The sequence below is a fragment of the Maniola jurtina genome, chromosome 6 (genome assembly GCF_905333055.1).
Source record: "Maniola jurtina chromosome 6, ilManJurt1.1, whole genome shotgun sequence".
Taxonomy (NCBI): domain Eukaryota; kingdom Metazoa; phylum Arthropoda; class Insecta; order Lepidoptera; family Nymphalidae; genus Maniola; species Maniola jurtina.
Window position 1 is genome coordinate 3,664,553 of NC_060034.1, and position 21,832 is coordinate 3,686,384.

The 21,832-nt window shown below is 35.7% G+C and overlaps 4 protein-coding genes across 8 annotated transcripts in view; 1 reads left to right on the top strand and 3 right to left on the bottom strand.

The window, feature by feature from the left end:
- Positions 1–41: 41 nt before the first annotated feature.
- Positions 42–10,217, bottom strand: LOC123866183. Of its 3 annotated transcripts, XM_045907583.1 has the most exons (5): positions 10,207–10,217; positions 4,051–4,061; positions 2,413–2,660; positions 1,986–2,086; positions 42–1,866 (listed from the first exon to the last, which is right to left on the bottom strand). In XM_045907583.1, exons 3-5 carry the CDS (start codon positions 2,657–2,659, stop codon positions 1,282–1,284), a joined length of 933 nt encoding a protein of 310 aa, XP_045763539.1. In that variant the 5' UTR covers position 2,660; positions 4,051–4,061; positions 10,207–10,217; the 3' UTR covers positions 42–1,281. The 3 variants fall into 3 exon arrangements, with proteins under 3 accessions (XP_045763539.1, XP_045763538.1, XP_045763537.1); XM_045907582.1 differs by lacking the exons at positions 4,051–4,061; positions 10,207–10,217 and adding an exon at positions 2,807–2,924 and having other exon boundaries at positions 2,413–2,709; XM_045907581.1 differs by lacking the exons at positions 4,051–4,061; positions 10,207–10,217 and adding an exon at positions 2,775–2,924 and having other exon boundaries at positions 2,413–2,709.
- On the bottom strand, positions 4,091–5,893 carry LOC123866254 (piggyBac transposable element-derived protein 4-like). The gene has a single exon (XM_045907707.1). It carries the CDS (start codon positions 5,891–5,893, stop codon positions 4,091–4,093), a length of 1,803 nt encoding a protein of 600 aa, XP_045763663.1.
- Positions 6,482–16,367, top strand: LOC123866184 (7-methylguanosine phosphate-specific 5'-nucleotidase). Of its 2 annotated transcripts, none has more exons than XM_045907584.1 (7): positions 6,482–6,551; positions 6,662–6,732; positions 6,848–7,048; positions 7,445–7,604; positions 7,721–7,783; positions 8,453–8,582; positions 9,095–16,367. In XM_045907584.1, the coding sequence occupies exons 3-7, from the start codon at positions 6,850–6,852 to the stop codon at positions 9,428–9,430; spliced, it is 888 nt and encodes a 295-aa protein (XP_045763540.1). In that variant the 5' UTR covers positions 6,482–6,551; positions 6,662–6,732; positions 6,848–6,849; the 3' UTR covers positions 9,431–16,367. The 2 variants fall into 2 exon arrangements, 1 of the variants encoding a protein (XP_045763540.1); XR_006796151.1 differs by lacking the exon at positions 6,482–6,551 and having other exon boundaries at positions 6,558–6,732; positions 9,095–16,014; positions 16,046–16,367.
- LOC123866178 (phospholipid-transporting ATPase VD) overlaps positions 9,867–21,832 on the bottom strand; it is a 78,493-nt gene continuing 66,527 nt past the window's right edge. For both annotated transcript variants that reach the window (XM_045907574.1, XM_045907573.1), the window contains exons 14-16: positions 17,313–17,500; positions 16,913–17,044; positions 9,867–16,607 (exon numbers count right to left, since the gene is read on the bottom strand). In XM_045907574.1, coding sequence (XP_045763530.1) covers positions 16,550–16,607; positions 16,913–17,044; positions 17,313–17,500 — 378 coding nt within the window. In that variant the 3' untranslated portion in view covers positions 9,867–16,549. The remainder of the gene's footprint in view (positions 16,608–16,912; positions 17,045–17,312; positions 17,501–21,832) is intronic.

Below are 21,832 nucleotides of genomic sequence, written 5' to 3' on the forward strand. Positions count from 1 at the left end.
AGAGCCGATTTTTCAACTGTCAAAGAACTGTTTTCTGAGGAATGAATTTGACGTATTGGCGGATTTCACACCTGTCAATCCTCAAATTTAGTCTTCAGATAAAAGTTATTTGAAGATTGAAAAATCGCCCCCTATGTATTTGAAATAATAGCTGTAAGTAACTGTAATGTGTTCACTGCGATAAATGCATACTATGTCTATCAATTAGTTCCATCATCATTTAGTATTTGTAATATTTAAGGTAAAAATCAACCCATTCCGTATTCTTCAAAAGTTGGTTAAAACTTGCCTGTATGCATTGTATTTGTCAACTATTACCCTTATTGCCCCAGTATGAGCTTTTCTAGTATCGAAGATAAAATTCGCAGCCGTGTTTTATCGTCATATACCTACCTACATATCTACGGCTTGCGCCCCGATTTGAAATCTTTAAAGCACAGAATAAGGCTTTTCATTTTACAGTAAAATTTAAAAACTACAAACTTTTCAAGATGTAAAATCTCAAATTATGGCTAAAAATTATAGTTTTTCTTGTTTAAAGCTACATGAATGTATGCATAATATATTTTTAATTCAGCTAAATTAATGTAACCTTTATTAATCATGTAACAAAGTGAAGCATGACTGTGAAAAAGAAAAAAAAAGAAATAAATATATTAAATTGATTACAAGCTTTTTTGTACTTTCATTTTATTATACTAGGTTTCATATACACAGACCAAGGTATGGTCAAATTCCAGCAGAATTGTAGATAACCTTGGCATCAGGCAAGCTGTGTTACTGGCAAGAGTGGAAAATAACCAGTTTTTGGTCACTAGAACTGATTTGATGTTCAAAAACCCTTACAGCTATGAAGATATGATAAATAATCATGACCTATGTGATCAGCTTAGTGATTGCATGTGCCTGCGTTCAATACACAAAATGTGTATGTTAAAGTCTGCTGAATCAATCACATGGAAGATAATAAATGATGTCAGCAGAGGTTGCTGCTTTGCATCTTTGACACTATCCATCAATTTTGGAATGATTCAAAGTAAATTGAACTTTAATTCCACCAGTGTAATGTACTAACTTGGTTGCAATTGTCACGCGGCGTGTCTAAGTGCTTTCGCATTTGTTTTGACTCCCAGCAAATGTGCCTCAGACCTTGTACATTTTACTGAGCTTTGCTCAACATTTTGTATCATTAACATACTTATCTTCTAGTATGTATTGATAATGTAATGTATATCCAAACATTCAACATCTAATTAATCCCAAAAATCTGCAATGTAACATTTACTCCAACAATGATGCTTTTTGTTCATCCAAGTCAAAATCCATATTTTGTTGCAATGTTGAATCTGAAGATTCTTCTCTTTGAACATGTGGAGGGGATGCTATAGGGTCTGTAGAGGGTGATGAAGTGTGATAGCCAGAAGTGTACGCGTAACTGTGTTGAACAGGAAACTGACCAGTATCAGCTTGGAAAACAATATCCAAAATAGCTTTCTTTATGTGAGGTACAAGGTGTTCATCGTACTTGCGCAGCTCGTTTGCTATGTGGTTGCCAAATGATGTGAAGTGATCTACATTGCTGTTGCTACATTTACTTGTTACTGTTGCATTTAAACGTCTTTTCCTAATCTTGCTTTTTGCCCACGGGGCAACCATTACATTTTGAGATTTAGGTGATTCTAGCTTTACATCTTGTAACTTAGAAGTCTTCATGCATTTACTCTTAATAGTTGAATCTTGAAATGAAGAACTTTCATTATAATCTTCAGGATTTGTGTCAGTCCTATCCTGAATATCTTGAAATTCAATGTATGAAGAATCTTCATTATTTTGATCAGCATTTGTTTCAGAAGTATCAGGAGTCTCCTGGAAAAACACATTTTAGTATATTTACTTAATAAAGAGGTATATAATAATAACACAGCAGAATCATGATATAGTCAACATTACATATTATTCTTTAATGAAAAGATCAATAAACTTACATCACAAATAGAATCTTCTGTATTGCTTGGTATGTTCTTATTTGTAAGGAAGGTAAACCAAGGATAAGCAAACCATTTTGACTTGTAAACTTTCCCTGTTCCTGAAAATAATAAGTACATTACAGTTTGGAAAATTTAATAGAAAAATTGCCTATTTTATTGGAGAATTCTATTGTTCAAGGCTTGTGTGAGTCATAGGGACTTTCTCACATGTTTGGACTGTAGATTATACTAAGAATCCAGTAATGACCACTCTTCAAAAGGCAACATTAACAAGAAAAATCAATTATTACATATAACAAACATAAATATGTTGAGTGGTCAGATGAATACAAGTAAGTAGGTACCTATTTCATGGTTTAATATTCAGGGGTAATCAAAAACGAGTACCTAGTTTTAAAATACTCGTAAGACAATAGGTACTTACCTGATCTAAGTTTGCTTTTGTTTTCACGTGATTTTTCGCGTCTGTATGATCCTAATAGGGAAGTTAATTTTTTCTTGACTTCAGGAACAGGTATATTAACTTCAGCTGAGATTCTACGCCATATTATTTCCCTACTGATTTTATTAAAATAATGTTTTTGTTTTGGGTCCCATAAACAGCGGTTAGTTTCATAAAGTTTAACTGCTTTACGTATGACTTGAATGTTTTCCATATCATGTCGAGGCATCCTTCTTCTTTTTCTTTTGGAGATAACTCAATCAGATTTATATAAACCATCTAAGTGTGAAAACAAAATATGATACACTGATGATACATCATTGAAAGCAAATCACTGCAATAACCTCTTTATCTATCATGGTAATTGATGAAGGACCTTTTTAAATAATTAAGCAGGTACAACAAAGCACTTATAAACTAACTACTACTTTTTGAACCATATTAATTTAACAAAATAATATCATTCGATGTTTATTTATAAAAATATTTTGATTGAAACTATTTTTTTTTTGTTTCTCTAGTCTGGCTTTACACTGATTAGCCAATGTCAAGTGTGTAGTTATTTAGAAGTTAGGGAAACTATATGTATAAGTATGGACTTCGTCAGTGCCAGCGCCCGCCGACATACACGCGGCGCCTCTTTAGAGCGCTTCCCATTCAGTTTCACCACCAATGAACACCAGCAGAACACAAAAACCGGCCACTTCTAACAAAAAACACTCCAAAAAGTCACACACGCGCGCCAGCAAACGCCAACACAGACGAAGTCCTGATTGAAACTTTCAAGTTGTTTTTTGTTTTTTCAACTTTGACATTGATTTTATAAGAGCCAATTCTGAGTTATTTTTTCTCTCTCGTCTGGCATTACAAAGATTAGCCAATGTCAAGTTTGTAGTTATTTACAAGTTAGGGAAACTATACATACTTCTGGGACTTCGTCTGTACCAGCGTTCGCCGCATACGCGCGGCGCCCCTTTAGAGCACTTCTCAGTCAGTTCCAGCATGGATCCAGCATGGTTCCAGCACCAAAAAACACAGACGAAGTCCTATTCTGAGTTTGACATAATAATATTATTTATTACGAACTCTGTGGCACGGATCAATGCTCTATGGACATTGGACTGATAATTTCAGGTGATTTCAGTCCTGCAAAAATCAAAGGAATGAACCAGACTAAAAAAATAAAAAACAAAAACCATCAAATGATTCGAATGAAGTGAAGGACAACGTAGTGATTTTTTTTTGTCTTTCGTCTGGCTTTACCACTTACACTGATTAGCCAATGTCAAGTTTGTAGTTAACCCTAGAAGCCCAATTATATTTATGAGGTCGTAAAGCCCAATCATACGTTAAAATGACGTGTGGTAATTAAAGGCCTATAATTAATTATGTTCTTAGAGTAATGTACTATTTGTGGATTATTTATTATAAAAACATTGTATTGAAATAAAAAAAATCCAATTTCATCAGTACTTATGTTTATTTATAGCTTTTAAAGATATGTGTAGCAAACTTACAAAATTTTAACAAAAAATGAGATCCTCTCAAGTTTTTTCTTATAATTAAATAAATTCTTAAAAAATCAACTACTTTTAAATTTTTTCTAATAATAAAATGTACTCTTATCAATACTTGACAGTCTCATAGTGTAATTCAGTCTTTAGACACAGTCTCGGCAAATGTCAATGTTATGCTCTCCACATATGGGTTTTTTGCACTTAGAGCACTGTGTTTTCGTCATTCTTTTTTTTTTATAATAACAAAAACCGCAATAACGTCGTTTCTTTGGTTCTGGCTCACCACTGGAACTTTGTGTTATTGGTTGTGCCTCTGTATTCAGTATACTTGCTATGCTTTCACGCAAGGTCCTTTTCAAAGTAGGTGCCTCTAATCTTTTTTGCATCCAGGGCGTTGTCAATTCTGTACTCAATTTCTTCATAAAATCTTTTCGGTTAAGTGGTTTCTCTTTTTTAGCCAACTTGTTGTGACAGTAAATAACATATGAATTCACAAAAGCCATGTTCAACATGCCATAAAAAACCGCCATAGGCCATCTATTAGTTTTCCTCTTAGAAGACATCGAGGAACACATTTGATCGAATGAATCAACGCCACCCTTAGTTTGATTGTAAAATAATATCATGTCAGGTTTTCCATTATTTTGATTTATTACAGCATCTTCATCACACGACGATAAACAGTAAACCATCTTTGATGGCTTGGGTTTATATGAAACCAAAGTCAAAGGTCCGTCAAAGCAAAACATTGAAGAACCTACCGGGCGCGAACGTGAATTCTTTATTTCTTCCGGAATTTCTCTCTTATTTGATCGTATGGTCCCAACTAATGTCAAATTATACGGAGCCTTTAGCAAGCTCTTCGCCAGTGGGACAGAAGTAAACCAGTTATCGCATGTTATATTTCTGTTTGATCCGTGCACTGTTTTAGTCAACTCCTTCACATAAAACTCTCCTAGGGGCAAACCATTCGTCTTCGTGCTTTTCCCAAGGTAAGGTATGGCATCTATCATGTATTTTGTTGAAGCATCACATATCATTGGAAATTTTATCCCATATTTATCCGGCTTATTAGGTATATACATACGGAAAGGGCACCGGCCGCGGAAACCCAACAATTGTTCGTCAACAGTTAAGTGTGTGCCAGGTATGTAATTCAGTCTACATTGATTGATGAATATTTCCCAAATCTTTCTGATAGGAATAAAAGCGTCTTCCTGTCGATGAGTTGCTCGCAAAGATTTGTCATCCATTCTCAAGCTTCGCAATAGAAATTCAAATCTCTCTCGGCTCATAACAGAGACATAGCGAGAGCCAGAGAACGAAGCATTGAACAACTCACCAGCGGATAAATGATTATCTTTCATTACAGCTGTTAACGTGAGTATTCCTATAAGGGCCCAGATTTCCGTTTCAGTGGTATCTCTGTAGCTTGCTGAAATTTCCTTCAAGTTTTCGCGTTTTCGAACCATTTCAACGTTTGTCCATTTCACAATCTCTTCAACGATTTCATCTTTGATAAATAGTTGAAAACAAAGCAAAGGGTCAACGATATTTCTACACATTCGAGCAGGCCCTCTATTTATGCGTACAATATTTATTGCAGAAGTTCGGCCTGTAGATCGCCCTTTTACTGTCGCCCATATATTATTATTTTTTCCGCGAATCGAACGTTGAGATAATGTTATTATTCTGCGAGAAGACGATGGTGTTACCTCAAGTTGATGGGATTCTGAGGAAGGGTCAGTTTGTTCAGGCTCCTCTAGCCTATCTTCTGGAGTTGTATTTTCTATGACGTCAACCACGTCGTCCTCAAAGTCACTCCTGACATCATCTTCCGAAACACAATCTTCCTCTTCAGAGTCTGTATCTTGAGGAGAATAATCTTCGTCCTGTTCCAAAATCAATGCTATTTCATCTGGATTCAAAGGTTGACGGGACGCCATCTTCTTGACAAACCTAAAAAATAAGTATTATTTGATTAATTGGTAAATAATGGAACGAAAATAACACAAATCGAAACGTAAACATTAATCTCAAAAATTGCATAAAGCCTAAACATACGTCGATATGACGTACAAAATTGTTATAACAATAAAATGGCGGCACTTACCGTTGCACCAAAACCGTCACGCGTTAGGTCTCGGCGGGCACTGAGTTGGTTCGGGAAATCACGGTGGTCTGATCGAACGTAAGAAAGAGATAGCGAATTTTCGACAGAATATACGTCAAAACGACGTACATTGGGCGTCTAGGGTTAATAATTACAAGTTAGTGAAACTACCTATATGGTTGTATAAGTATGGACTTCATCTGTTCTGTGACGGCGCCCACCGACATACACGCGGCGCCCCTCTAGAGCGCTTCCCAGTCAGTCCCACCACCAATAAACACCAGCAGAACATAAAAACCGGCCACTTCTAACAAAAAACACTCCAAAAAGGCACAACACGCGCGCCAGCAAACGCCACCACAGACGAAGTCCAACCTAGTGATTACATACTCGTAGACTAGACGAGTACAATAGTTATCACTTATCTGTGACATACTCTTTGGAAAGGACCTTGGCAGGACGTAAAAAATCATACGGAAATCAAAGAGTAGGTATGTAAATTGTAATCACTTGACGGCAATAAATTGTGTTTTTGTGATCATATTTCGTAAATTCTTAAAATTGATAAAAAAATACGAGGAAAGGTGGTTTTTATTTTCAGGATTACATAAACTAAGAAGGTTTTAGACTACGTTTTAAAATAGAGAGTAGCTGTTGTCTGAAAAATACGAGGTAAGTGGCCTAGGATCTCACAATTTTCGCAGTCCGATCCCAGATCTCAGGCTCTGAAAGTTGCAAAGGGTCTGATTTTACGATCAGTTTGAATTAAAAAAAATCGTCTTTTCAGACATGAAGATCTTAACAGACCTAAATGAAATAAAAGAACTCGAGAGACCTAACGTCCACATACGGAATAAGGATGAACTGCTGAGAAAAATAAATCAAATTATACGTGATGGCCCTGAGAAACTACAGATAGTTACAGATTTTGATCATACATTGACGAGGCATAATATGGATAATGGCAAGATAGTACTAACTAGTTTTGGTAAGTAAAAATCTTTTAAGTTTTCTATAAAGTATTAATTTTTAATCAGGTTAGCAAATTGACTCATAGTCTATCCGCTGTCGACTATTGATATTGACTACAAAGATCTAGTTAGTCCTTATTCAGGAAAAATACTTATTACTATTCACTCTATATAGCAAGCCAGTCAGATATCCAACAGAATTTTTGGAAGGGCTGGATAATCTCTGGAAAGATGTCTCTATTAAACAGGTACCTATCTACATACTGGAAACATACTGCTAATTTTTAACCAACTTCCAAAAAGGAGGAGGTTCTCAATTAACTTTTCATATACCACAAGTTACAATTTGAAAAGTATCCATATGTAATAAAATCTATGTCTTTATAATAAGTAATAAAATGTTTAATATTCAGGCATGTTCCGAGAATGTCCATCAGTACCACAACAGTACAAGGATGAAGAACTAAGACTGGCGGAGAAGTACAAGCCCATTGAAGTTGACCCTGTGATGAGTGTAGAGGAGAAAACTAAACATATGGTTGCCTGGTATTTGGCTGCACACAAGTTACTGAAGTAAGTAATGGTTAGATCACATTTCTTCATTTAATTTGATTTACAGTCCAAATAATTATGCAAAAATATTTTATTTACTACAAAATAATTAAAAATTAAAAAAAAACTTGTTGCAGAGGTGTAAAATTCCCAAGAAATGAACTTATTGAAGTGGGACAGAAAATGGTCGAATGTTTTAGGTATGTATGTCATAAATCACAATGTAGGTATTTTTTTTGAAAAAACAGTTATTAAATTTTCAATATAATTCAATTGCAGAATCTCTTGATATGTTTAAAAAATATTCCCATGCAATTTTAGGTGCTGTACAAACTTCTTATTATGCTAGTGCCAATGCTGCAGCCATTTAGTGTGAAAATGTGTTCATATAATTTCATATACCTCCCACTACTGACTGCTTGCTGTACCACCAACACTATGCCATGCCATTGTCATTTTCCAGTCAATATGAAAATGCCCTTAATATTTTATGGTTTATAGAATTTATATAAATCGCATAAGATCAGCTAGGTGCCTGTCAATTGAAGTGGAGATACTTGATGGTACTAGATACTTGAACCAATCAGATAATTATTGATAGATCAAGTAATTAATTAGTCTATACTACTCTATCAATAAATAATGTTTGATAACTCAAATCATCCTCTAACAATGTGATGGTCGCTATGTTTGTGATGTGGTTTTATTTGACGTCCTCGCTCACAAGACTTAGGAGATGCACCACTGGCTTACGAATTTGCAGTTTTAGCTGCCTCATTTGTGGGCGCAAATATCGCTCGTACATCTGTTTTACTCTAGAAAAATGTCACTTAGACAGCTTGAATCAAGCAACGGTTGTTGTGTATCAGGACGGGTGTTTCGGAGCTGATCGCGTGGAGCTCGCGGCAGGCGGTGCCGGTGCTGGTGTTCTCGGCCGGGCTGGGCGACAGCGTGGTGGCCGCGCTCAGCGCTGCCAGCTTTCTGCGGCCCCACGTTAAAGTACGATTTCTTACCTATTTTTACTAGCAGTCTATCTTTCTTTCACATTAGACTCCTATGGCTGCTAACAATATCTTTAGAATTTTGTTCATAAAGCAACAGTAAGAAAATATCTCATAAAATTAAAGTTCTTGAGTACGAGTGCGAGAGTACTAAGGATGTTCCAGTATAAATTACTCAATTTTAGTAATACATATTTTACTATTTAGCTATTGTGCTTCATTATCGGATAGATGTTCACTGCTGGATACACTCGAGGCACGATGTATTAGTTCATTGTAGAATCTATAAATCCGATTGTCTTCTATCGCATCATCATAAACTACAGGCTCCTGCGCTGTAGTGGAGCCGCAAGAGGGGTGACAGTTGTCACCAGTCGACGTATCAATGAGCTCTCGCGTCTCCTTCCGCACCGCTCCGCTGCCGCAGGAGCCTACTCAGTTATGCGTTATACTGTATACAACACTGCTCCTTTATTTTGAAATGATTTTATTACTTTCATCTTATTGCAGGTAATTTCAAACTTCCTCGCGTTGGACGAAAACGACTCAGTGATCGGAATCGCAGGGGACGTGATCCACACGTACAACAAGAACGAGGCGGCCATAAAGGGCACGGAATACTACGAAATGGTCAAAACGCGTAACAACGTTCTCTTACTGGGGGATAACATCGGCGACGCGGGGATGGCGGAAGGGATGGAGCATTGTGACGTCATCGTCAAGATAGGCTTCCTAGGCCGCAACACGGAGGCTAACCTACAAAACTACACCAACAAATTCGATATAGTCTTGGTTAATGAGCACACTATGGACGTAGCTAATGCAATTTTGAAACTAGTGCTGTGAATTTTTACTAGGTAATTAATCTAGCGTTGTTGTTCAATTAATTTTTTTTTTTTTTACTCAATTTGAGTATACATGTTAAAATTGTTATAATGATTTGCTCAGGTCATAATAATTAGTCATAGAGCGTAGCTAAAGCTATTATTATTATTATTGATTTATTTCCATGTCTTGCACGAAAAAAATTTGGCAGGTCCCAACCAAATATACTTTAAGTATTTGTTTTGCAAAAATTTATAATATTATTTCGAGTTACGATTTTATTCGTCCGCGTCCGGGTAAAATAGAGGTCCTTGTTTAAAATTAAAGTCACCATTTTTTTTCGCTAAATTGAGTGAGTTGTGTTATTATATGGAAAAACTCGACGCTCAAATTTCGTTTTCCTGCAAGACAAGATGAAAACGTTAAATTGCAATGCAATTTTTTTTTAATAATATACAATATATTAAAGTTCCGATGCTTTTATGATTATAAATGTGATTGGAAAATTGTTTTTATGCTAATTAATGTAGTTAGGGAACTTCTAACATTCTGCTCGGTAAACATTAATTTTACGTTAGTGCCAATTTGGTTGTACAAAAATCACCAAACTAAACCTCCATCCACAAGAAGTTAGTGTGAGGATCTCTCTGTTACGTGTATTCAAATGACAGGGACGAAAATCTCAGTGGGTGTTAACAATTTTGATCCACCAACCAATCGCAAACATAACTTTGTTTACGAATCGAATGTTTTTTGAAAACATGTTTGTGATTGGTTGGTGAGTCAATATGCTTAACAAAGCCCTCTGAGATTTTCGTTTCTGTCATTTATATGGGATTATTATGTAACAGAGAGAGATTTTTACTTTTTTCCGTGGATAGAGTATAGTATAAGATGAAACCACTATTTTTCGGTTATCATCGTCTTTTCAATGAAGTTTAGAAGTTTTTTAATTCAATGCAGTTTAGAGGTTTTTGCACTACCAAAATATACCATTGTGTATTTAATATTTTGATGAAAAATGGTTTGTGTCTTAACATATCTGGAATCTCCAATACTAACAAATTATATCATACTCAAAAGACCTCAACACTAGCCAAATAATATTACGATTAATTTAGCCAATAAGGTTATCTAAGGCGCGCTTTATACAGAAGTGTCGAGGCGCAGATATGTCCGCTTCATTATTCGATTCGGCGCCGATTCTGATGTTTTTCTCTAGACTAAATTTAAAGTATCTGCATCTTTTTCTTTTTAATATTGCTACAGTAGGACGGAAGATGAATTATAAATTAAATACCATAAATTTTAGTGCTACTAAACAATACTTAGGCTCACGACTGACATCTAGTCATGAGATTTGACAGTTTTATATTAAATTAAGTTTGTCTGTCTTTTTCTTATAAAATTGGTAAGAAAAAGACGAGAATACTTTAAAATTTAGTTGCGATCAGAATCAGTACCATTTGCCGTATGAAGTTTGAAATATCGACGTGGGTGCGAATGGCGTCACCGCCATGCCAAGTCTTTGAATTTATATTATTGTTAAATTAGCGAAACGATTAACGCCTTTATGCTAACGCATAAAGTACGAATGCGTCACTGCTAAAGACGTTACAGGCGTGTTCTTAAACTTGGTAGCTAGTCAGCCAAACGAAAACAGAGACTGGAAAAGCGCGGTATGTTCAAAATTAACAGACCTGACTTATTTTGATACTTTACAATTCCTTTATTTGAATTTCTGTTCTGTCAAAATAGGTTATTCCAGGTCTATTTATTGGGGCTGCCATACTGATTAACATATTGTTTTGAATTAGCCGCGCTTTTCCAGTCTAGTAGGCCAGATTCTAATAGCTATCCTTTGCATAAAAACACGTCTTGTTTGCAGTAACGTTTATTAGCAACTTTTGGAATACTTCATTATAATAATGCTGTATGAACGGACCAATATTATATTTCCGTCGCTTGCCACTTCTGTTTAAATAGCAACTACTTTGAAAAGTTTTCAGGGCGGAAAATAAAACAAGTTTTGTAATGAAATTAAATATTTTGTTATTATTATTATAAAACAACACCTATGAATATAAATGTATTTTCTAGTCACCACAGTGCTTGTTTCTGCGTTGTCTTCATACACACTAAATGCGGGCGCATCCGTACATCGCGTCCGCGTCCATACAATAAAATACTATAATTATTACCAAACCTTTTAATCTGAATTTGCAACTTTCGTTTGACTGTGCACAGTGACTCGCAAGTGTTGGTAGGCATAAAGTTTGGTTTACATAACATCTTAAGTCTGCAAGTCCGAATCTGTCATTTTAAAAGCTACTCGTATTTGTAACTAGTGTTGGGGATAGCGAGTTTGAATCCCGAGCAGATTCATAGGGACTAGTTCCTTTTCTAGGAGATACTTGATCTTAAACCAATGAAAAATAATACGAGGTACGGATGTCGGATGCATATAACTAAGAAAACAGGGCAAGTATAGTTTGATTCAATCTTTTTAGCGACTGAGAAGTAAGCTGTAAGGAAAGACTAATGGAAAATATGTCTCTGTGACTAACTTCTCGATCGCCAATAAGTTTAAATCATACTTATATTAAATAATATTTGCCATTATACGTTTTAAAAACGTCTAAAATGCAGGAAGATCGATTTCAAACGACTACAGCTTTCCATGAAAGTTAAAAATGCACTGTCGTTATTCTAGTCAAGCAAGGCGAATCAAGCTCAATATCACGGTGCAACCAGTGACTGACAAACCACTATGCATGATCTGTACCCTCAGTATGAGATTTTACTTCTCACCAACGTTGATAGTACATATTTTAGAGTCGAAACACTAGCTTTTAAGTAAAATGGTCCTTAACTGCCTTGATTCTATTAACGGTGAGATTTAAAATCTTATACCAAGGCTTCTGATCCGAATCCTTGAACAACGGTTCTTCGACTCAATTTATCGGACCATTGCACAAGCAGTCGTATCGCTCATTCTTCGTGGCACGTATTGTTCCACGAGTTGATAAAAATAGCGAAACTATTCGTTGATAGGACTAGGCGAATTAATTTAAAATACTGTTTGATTACACGCTTTTTATAATACAAAACGGTAACTAACATAATATTCTGAACACTGAAAGTATAGCTTTTTTTACAATTAAATGCCTAAAATATAGTTTAAAATGTTTGAAAAAAAAAAAAAACGAAAAAATGCATTGTTTTTACTATAGTTTACTTGATTATGGCAAATTAAATCATTGGTTTCTTGTTACCTCAGACTATAAAAAGATATGATTTTACACGAGACATCCAACTGTGGTCGGTGTATGCCTGACTCGTTCCGAACGCCGCCCGCAGTCTTCGGCATGATTAAGGATGGGTTCGAAACTACTCTATCCGCGGCAAGAACTTAGTATAGCACCTGTTACGTAATCCCATACAAATGATAGAGACAAAAATCTCAGTGGACGTTAACCATTTTTAGTCACCAACCAATCACAAACGAAGCTATGTTTACGAATTGAATTTGGAATGTTTTCAATGTGACTCAATATAGTTATTATAGCACACTGAGATTTACATTTCTTCACAAACAAACATACTTCCAAAAACATTAGAACGTTGGTGACTCGAAGCGCCCACAGATTTTTGCCTGTATCATTTGTATGGAATTACGTGACAGAGAAAATTATTGCTCTACTAACTTCTTTCCGCGAATAGAATATAGCTCTTATATTTACCGCCCAAGTTTAGCCGTAGTAAGTTCTACAAAATATATTCTACATAATATATATCTCAATCTATAGTCCGAGTTTACATTAAATCGCGCTAATGCGTATTAAAGTATCACTATGTTATTTGACGTCTAAAAATTATAATTTGTTGCTAGACTATAAACAAATAAATCATTATTAATAGTGTCAAAAATCGGCATAACCAAATCCCCTCGCGTCCTAATGGCTCTCGCTTAGGTATAGGGTATATTATGGTCAGACATTAAGACAAATTACTACCTCATTGTAACTAGACATAGATTTACTATTTAAATTTTAAATACATATTGTCAAATATTTGTGATGCAGATATTGTGAGATATGCCAATTTTTGAACACTCGTCAAATATCTGTTAAAATATCAAAGTTCATAATTAATTACATGATTTGAATTACTATGAAATATATTGTAACAGTTTTATTACAAGTTTTGATTTACAGCCACTTTGGAAGAAGGACCTTTAACTTTCATTAGAAACGATAACACATTAGCCGCTAAGCGGAATTTGTGGAGATCGCGCTTAGACTATAAACTTCGATTAGCCAGGCTAGTCATACGGATATCAGTTAATCCAAGCGCTATATTACCGACGAACTAGGCGAGTATGAACGCGCTTTAGGGATTACTCCCGTTAGACCGTGCGGGCTTGAGCGCGGTCAAAAGCCACATTAGACCGTGCCATATTCGAGTCTTCCGAGCCCTGTCCAAATTACATTTCTTCGTGTAAAATTCCAATCCATGAATGGTTCGCGCATCGAAGTGGCATGGTCTAACGTGAAATCGTACAGACTGCCGTATAGTTTGTTTCAGAAGAACCGAATGGGCTGCAGGAATGGCGATACGTCAGTGCTTGTGTATGCGCTTGTACTGGTCTTACCTACAATCCGCGAAAGTGAAAGGTGACGGAATTAACCAATGCGGCCGTGGGTATAGATGCTCGAAATCAATGAATCACCCACTGCGCAGGTACAAGCTCTGCTCTTTTCACGTGAAACGAACTATACGTAGCGATCATTTAGCGGCAGGTGCCAGAGTCCACGCGCACTGTTGTAGCAAACGACTCTACTTTCCAACAAGCGGGTCTTAATGTTCAATATTATAATTATTATTATGGCAAGATGCCCAGACACTACAGCGAAGTATCAATATGACTGGAAAATACATATTTCATCGATACCCTATTTAGTAATTACTTTTTAACTAAACTCAACAAATTAAAAGCTCTAAAATAAACAACAGTCTTAGAACATACAAAGTATATTTACACAAATATTTTATTTAGGTATATAAAAATATCCTACTGTACATATAACAATTATCCATTGTAGAAATATATATATTTTTAATGTATGTACAACTAGAAACAGTATTAAAAATAGTCAAATCTTTAGGAATCATCTAGAGTCTAGACATAGGCAGAGTCGTGAGCGGGAAATACACTGGTCGCTTGTAGGCAAGGCACTTTGTAATACTTGTTAATCGAGCTTTTGTACGCTATTTGTATTCTTGTAACTCCAATAAAACAAGCTGATAACAATGTATTTTATTTTATCCTTAATATTTTCCTACAGAACGAGACGGCATGCCGCATAAAAATAAGGGTTAGAACTTAGAAGGAAATGGAATGTGATATTTTTTGAACACATCGCAACAAGTGTATTTCTCACATTCTGAACCAAATCGAATAACTTCTGAAAAATATAAACGACAATATCTCAAATCGAATAATGCCCTCATGTTAATCGATTATCAACAAGATATTACAAAGAACTACTTACCTAATGAAAATATTATCAGTGATTCGAAAGGCGCCAGAAAGTACATTGAGTTTAAAAACTACCTCAAAGATTAAATAGGTAACCGTAGATACGTCATACATTCAGAAGTTATAAGTTAAGGCGAGATGAGGATGCCTAAACGCGTTCAGTCTCCGACAAGGCAAGTACGCTACAAGCTATGACACGAAGGAAGCCAGATTGTCTAGTTCACACGAGCTCATACAAAAATACCTCACTCTACAGTCAAGGTTACAATCTCTATCACACAAACATAAATGAACACGAAAGAACGCAGCGGTTTCTGAAACCACTGTGCAGAGCCTCGAGTAATTTTTTGCGTCAAAACTTAAGTGAGAAGTTTTGTATACTCAAAAACTACCTCAAGGCTTAATTAGGGCTAAGTGTACACGACCGCAGCCTTTTATTTGAAAACGAATGTAGTATTAATGGTTATATGATCACAAATATAGTAAACTGGTCGATGAGTTTAAAGATTTTAAACATAACCATAAATGAAAGCTGGATTCCTGAACACTAATATCTTTATTTGCAAAAATTATGGGTGTAAGGTTACTTTTCTGATTGTAATTTTTGTAAGCAGTATAACTCATATTCATTCTAACCATTGAAGTAAGTAACTATTTCAAAGGCTTATTAAACATAGTTGAATGCTCGAATATTCAAATAGCATCAATATACTCGAGTTGACGTTTCAATAATACTGAATTGAATAAGACTTTGAGGTCAACAAAACCGGCAGATCTCTGTGAAACTCAGTCCTTGCATACAACAGGCTATTTATCTAGGTACCTATTAGTAATGCATTTCCACTCTGCGTTTATTTACCAATAGCATGCCAGTAATAAACGTAGATGGAGTAGAATTAGAATTAAATAAATTAAACCAAAGGATTAAATATAGACAGTAAAGCGAGACACCATAATGTCGTCTGAGAAGAGACTATGCCTCTAGTATGAACACATCTCGAATAGTTTGCGTCAGTTATAATAAAGTTAGTAAGCTGAGTGATTACCGAGCTCTCTCTATGGTGTTGCGTGTAGCTGAATGATTCTTCATTCAGCTCGATATCAATTTTCATTTTCTAATTTCAATCTCGTACTAGGGGTGTGTGTCATTGTCACATTACAGATCCGAGGCTCTTCATCTTTCTAAATTAATAACAATTCAAATTAAGCTTCATTTCCTTTACCACAAGGACAGCACGCGGTTTTCCATGTTTTCTCTTCGGTATATCATTTTCAACCATATGTCAAAGGTCATAAGGCTAAGATTAGGTAGATATCAAAAAGACCCCACTACTCCGTCGGTATACGTCATGTCAGCCATTATGAATACATATTTTGTTCGCGAAATCTGTCTATATTTTTCCTCAAGTATGTAAACGCATCAATAATTCTAGTATGACATGGAAGTTGGAAGGCACGGCGGCGCACCCCCGGCGACTGACGCATTGGTCCCGCGTTGTAGAAGCACGGTGTCCTACTCTATGTTACTATACATTAGTTCTACGACAGATCACAGCCTAGGGTTAAATGTAAGCGAGTGTGTGACGTCACGGGCGCCGTCACGTGATCGCCGTGACCTCTGCTTGCGGCTTCTGCAGCCCGTCCTCGTCCGTCGGCCTGTTGGATATAAACGTTCGTATTAATTCCTATTGTGTGATTTCATAAAACATATTATAGAACTTTATAACAACTGATCGAATTTCGGCAATGGAGACTATTTAAAATTGTTTAGATATTAAAAACTTTTTAATACTTTATTAAAATCAATTTTTTAATATTCATATTTAAGTATTTATTGTTGTACGTTAGAAATGTACCTTAACAGCTAAGGAACGGTAACATAATATTATGTCGGAAGTTTTCATTGTGAATAAGAATGTGTTAAATTATTTATGTGCGTGCGCGTGTGTGTACGTGTGTACCTGTAGACGTGCGCAGAGGCAGAGGGCGTGTGGTAGTGCGCGGCGTAGGGCCTCGCGCGACGCCTCCGCGCCAGCACCGCGCGGCCGAGCGCGCCCGGACGCACGGAGTTACGTGCTGCATGGTATGCCAACCTGGATTGGGACAAGTAATGTTTGCCAAGTGTGAAACTTCAGTTAAATGTTTACGAAAAACCACTCATCTGTCATCATTATACAGCCATTCATTACAAAGACACTCTCGTCGTCACATCAGAAAGACAATCTCGACAGCTATGGAAATGGATGCTATGCGGTGTTTTGGACGCTTGCGCATATTAACTCAAATTAAAAAAATTGCGATTGTAATAATCATTGATGCAGATTTTCTTATCGACCAAAAGTATGACAAATCAATGATTACCTGGGCGCCAACGAGGTGACAGTGGTGAGGATGAGCACGAGCCAGTAGATGGGATCCACGAACGCGTGGTGCATGACGTAGTGCGTGGAGGGCAGGCGGAAGCACGACACGCATATCGTCTGGTACAGCAGCGTCAGCACGAAGAACGCGCCCAAAGACCCTGTCAGCGCTAGCAGGTGGATCACCGTCTGAAAAACCATAACCAGATAACCATAAGTTTTTTTCATTATTAACGATAACACTCGACGAAAGACAAAGTGCACACACTAGGTGACGTCATATCGACACGACTAAGGCTGAGATCTACAAGGTGTTAGATAATGTTCATAACATCCCAGCAAGCTGAGGTTAGGACCGATGTGCCGAACCAAAAAATAAGGAGCCTCGTAGTGTAATACCCGTGGGAGATACGAGGCTTTACAGAATTTGTTTATAACTCCAATGTAACAACCCTGCAAAACGTCGATCGGGGAAATTTTACGAGTGTAAAAATGTCTGTGAACTCAAGAGACCGTTTGAAAATTACGAAATAATCTATGGCATTAACTATTTGGTATTACCTACACTACACACCTCATTTGTCATGTTATATGATTTATCAAAAAGCTGTAATATGCTAAGTGTCAACTAGTAATAAAAGTAGCTTTTATTGCAAAGCTAATTTCTGCAAGTTTAACTTGCTATTTAGCTAAAATTAACTTGTTGCAAGTGTTCACACACTGCAAAGGGCCTGCAAGTGACTTGCTAGAACTAACTTCTGTAAGTTTCATTGCCAGTGGACACTTGGCCATAAAGTGGAACGTACTTAGACTTCGTTCAGACTTTAGAGTTAAAACGACGAATGTCAAACACCTGTCTCGTTTTAACTCAAAGTCAAAGTGCGCTCTAAGATCTCAGCCTAAGAATGCCTTCAACCAAACTGCACTACCTGTTGCTCGCATAATAGTTGCACTACCCCTTTCATTCTATTGACCACAGTGTTTTAGTGAAGTGCATGGTAACTCGTGTTTTGTCTTTAATCTCCGGCCTTACACCTCTAATATGTCAACAGGTGCAATATATAACGTCGTATTTCACACACACACACTAACTTACAAGTTTCTTAAAAAACAGCTGCATGAAAGGCACATAATTACATTTTTAAAAATCAAATCCAATATTACATAATATTATGCCATAAATCATAACATAATAATTATTACACGAGAATTGCAATACAATATTTTTTACAAATCTCACGAAGCGACTCTAAGGGTGAGATCTATATGTAGAGCGCGCTCTGCCTTTGCTTAGACTTAAGATAGAGTTAAAACGAGACAGAGCTATATCTCTCACATAAATCTGTCTCGTTCTAACTCAATCTTAAGTCAGAGCAAAGTCAAAGTGCGCTTTATAGATTTCAGCCTAAGATTAGGTGGTTGCGAACCTATTCACGAGACAGCTCGTACTTCGTAAATCTTTCACCCAGCTGCGCGTCTCTGTGGCCACTTAGACAACACGTCATACATGACACGCGTGTTACAAGTTACAATCCACTTATCTGCGGAAAAAGTTCACTAGACAGTATTTAAGAGTGTTGAACCGGCATAAGCTGTTTTTAAGCCATTTTGCCCCCCTATATTTTATTAAATACTGCATTTACGTAAAACATGCATATACTACTTTATAGAATACTTCCTGTTTTATCAAATTGACAGACAACATTTTGCAATTTATTCATAGTTTATCTTTTATTGCCTAAAATACCAAAAGACTATTACTGAATTTTGGATTTCGTGTCATCTTTGACGTTCACTACATCAAAAGTTACTTGATCGATTCTCACAAAGAGATATATTTATTAAAGAAGAGGTCCTGAACTAATAAGATGACAGAACCAAATCTTTCGTTTGACATTTGTTAAATTATAAAAATCCAAGCAAAAAAGTCATAATTTCATAAAACTACAGACACATAAAACTGTCATTTAAGTGGGTTATTTTTCTTCATTTACAAATAAAATTAAGTACTCATTAAAGTAGAACATATTTTCAATATATAAAGAAAAAAAAAATCTAAATTTTATTAATATTTGTTTCCAAAAAATAATCTTGAAACACACTACAAAACCGGGCAACAAGCAGTAGGAAACTGAACTAGGAAATTAGTATCGGCCGAGGCCTCTCAGAGAACGGACGTAACGCTTGTTTCCGTAGAAATTCTTATTGGATTATTTCGAATTTACCTGAAAATGTAGTGCGACTATCACTTCTCAATACTAGGTATTTTTAATACTCGCTATTTTTTCTTAAAGATTAAAACTTTTTGTATAATTTTTAATTGTGTGTATTTATATAAACATAGTATAGTTGAGGATTATAATTGGAATACATGTAATACCTACTTAATATTATATGGAAAATGAACTAGGGCCCATCGTATACAAAACTATCGTTCGGTTACTACTAAAAAATTAAAATCGTTGAAATGGAAATGATATCAAAATCAACATGGTGGGTTTGCATAAAAATATTGATAACTCACAACATGCATTTTTTTGTCAAAAATTGTTTTTGAGGTTTCTTGGATCTCTCAAGGAATTGACCTCAATTATTTTCAGATCAATTAAAGCTGATGTTTTATTTTATTTATAGTCATCACATTAATATTATAAAGGGGAAAGTTTGTGTGTATGTGTGTGTGTATTTTTGTTACTCCTTCACGCAAAAACTACTGAACGGATTGAGCTGAATTTTGGAATAGAGATAGATTATACCCTGATTAGCACATAGGCTACTTTTAGAATCAATTAAAAAGGAAAGTTAAAGAAATACTACGGGATTTTAAAAACCTACATCTACGCGTACGAAGTCGCGGGCATCGGCTAGTAATTTAATATATTTCAATTTTTTATTTAACATAAATTATATTTAATATATAATATTACCGATATTATCGATATACACATAGTCGTGTGTAATAGGCAGTTATAAATTAATTTGCTTCAAATAATAAAAACAGAAACCATTGCATAAAGGCTTATAGTTTTACAGTGATTACAGGCTAGCTACCTTATCTCCTCCCCCCCTTGCTGTTTGACCAAGCCACTAAATAAAATTTTAATCACTCGTTCATTGTCTTTCATGGCATTAGTACAGTATCTTGTATTCGGTTGTGTATCTTGGTTTCTTTACGACGACTTAGCATTTTATTAGTTTGATTTGCATTGTGATTTAGATTCTGTTTGCCTTCGGATCAACGACCTCCAGCTTGAATTATTGACTGATACTGCTTGCGATTGGATATCGTGTTTATATTATTAAATAGGCAAGTACATTGAAATTTTTAGTTTGTATTATATAATAAATTTTTTAGGGTTCCGTATCTTAAAAGGTAAAACGGAACCCTTATAGGATCACTTTGTTGTCTTTCTGTCTATCGTGTCTGTCAAGAAAACCTAAAGAGTACTTCTAGTTGACTTAGAATCATGAAATTTGGCAGGTAGGTAGGTCTTATAGTACAAGTACAGGAATAAATCTGAAAACCCCAAATTTGTGGTTACATCATTTAAAATAAAATAAAATGTGTTTTAATTTTCAAAGTAAGATAACTATTTATACCAAGTGGGGTATCATATGAAAGGGCTTTACCTGTTCATTCTAAAACAGATTTTTATTTATTTTTATGCATAATACTTTTTAAGATTATCGTACAAAATGTCAGACCCGGTTCCACCCTCGGTGCGCGAGTCTGACTCGCACTTGGCCGGTTTTTTTGATTCAAATGAACCATACTATTATAAATGTGAAAGTGTGTCTCTCCGTCTGCTAGCTTTTCACGGCTTATTCTTTTTACCGATTTGGACGTTTAGTACAGGGATAGCTTGCATCCCAAGGATAGACATAGGCTATTTTTGCATCAAAAAATCAAAGAACTTTTACAAGATTCTTAAAAAAACTTAAATTTATGTGAATGTAGTCTCGGGCATCATCTAATTGATACAGAGATAGTTTGAATCCTGGAGATGGACATACTTTTTAGAGTTCCATACCTCAAAAGGAAAAACGAAATCCTTTTAGGATCACTTTCTTGTCTGTCTGTCTATTTGTTTGTTTGTTTGTCTGTCCGTATGTCGTGTCTGTCAAGAAAACCTATATTATTATTCCGTTCATTCCATATTCCGTTGACCTAGAATCATGAAATTTGGCAGGTAAATAGGTCTTATATTATCAAATCACAAAAAAAGTTAAAGTGTGTTTATAAATAATTAATATTTTCAATTTTCAAAGTAACATAACTATACCAAATGGGGTATCATATGAAAGGACTTTACTTGTACATTCTAAAACAGATTTTTATTTATGTATTTATGATTTTTATTGCATAGTAGTTTTTGATTTATCGTGCAAAATATCGGAAAAAAACCCGAGTATGGAACCCTTGGTGCGCGAGTCTGACTCGCACTTGGCTGGTTTTATTCCAGAAAGCCAATGATCCCACGGGATTCTTATAAACCAGAATCTACGCAGATGATATCGCGC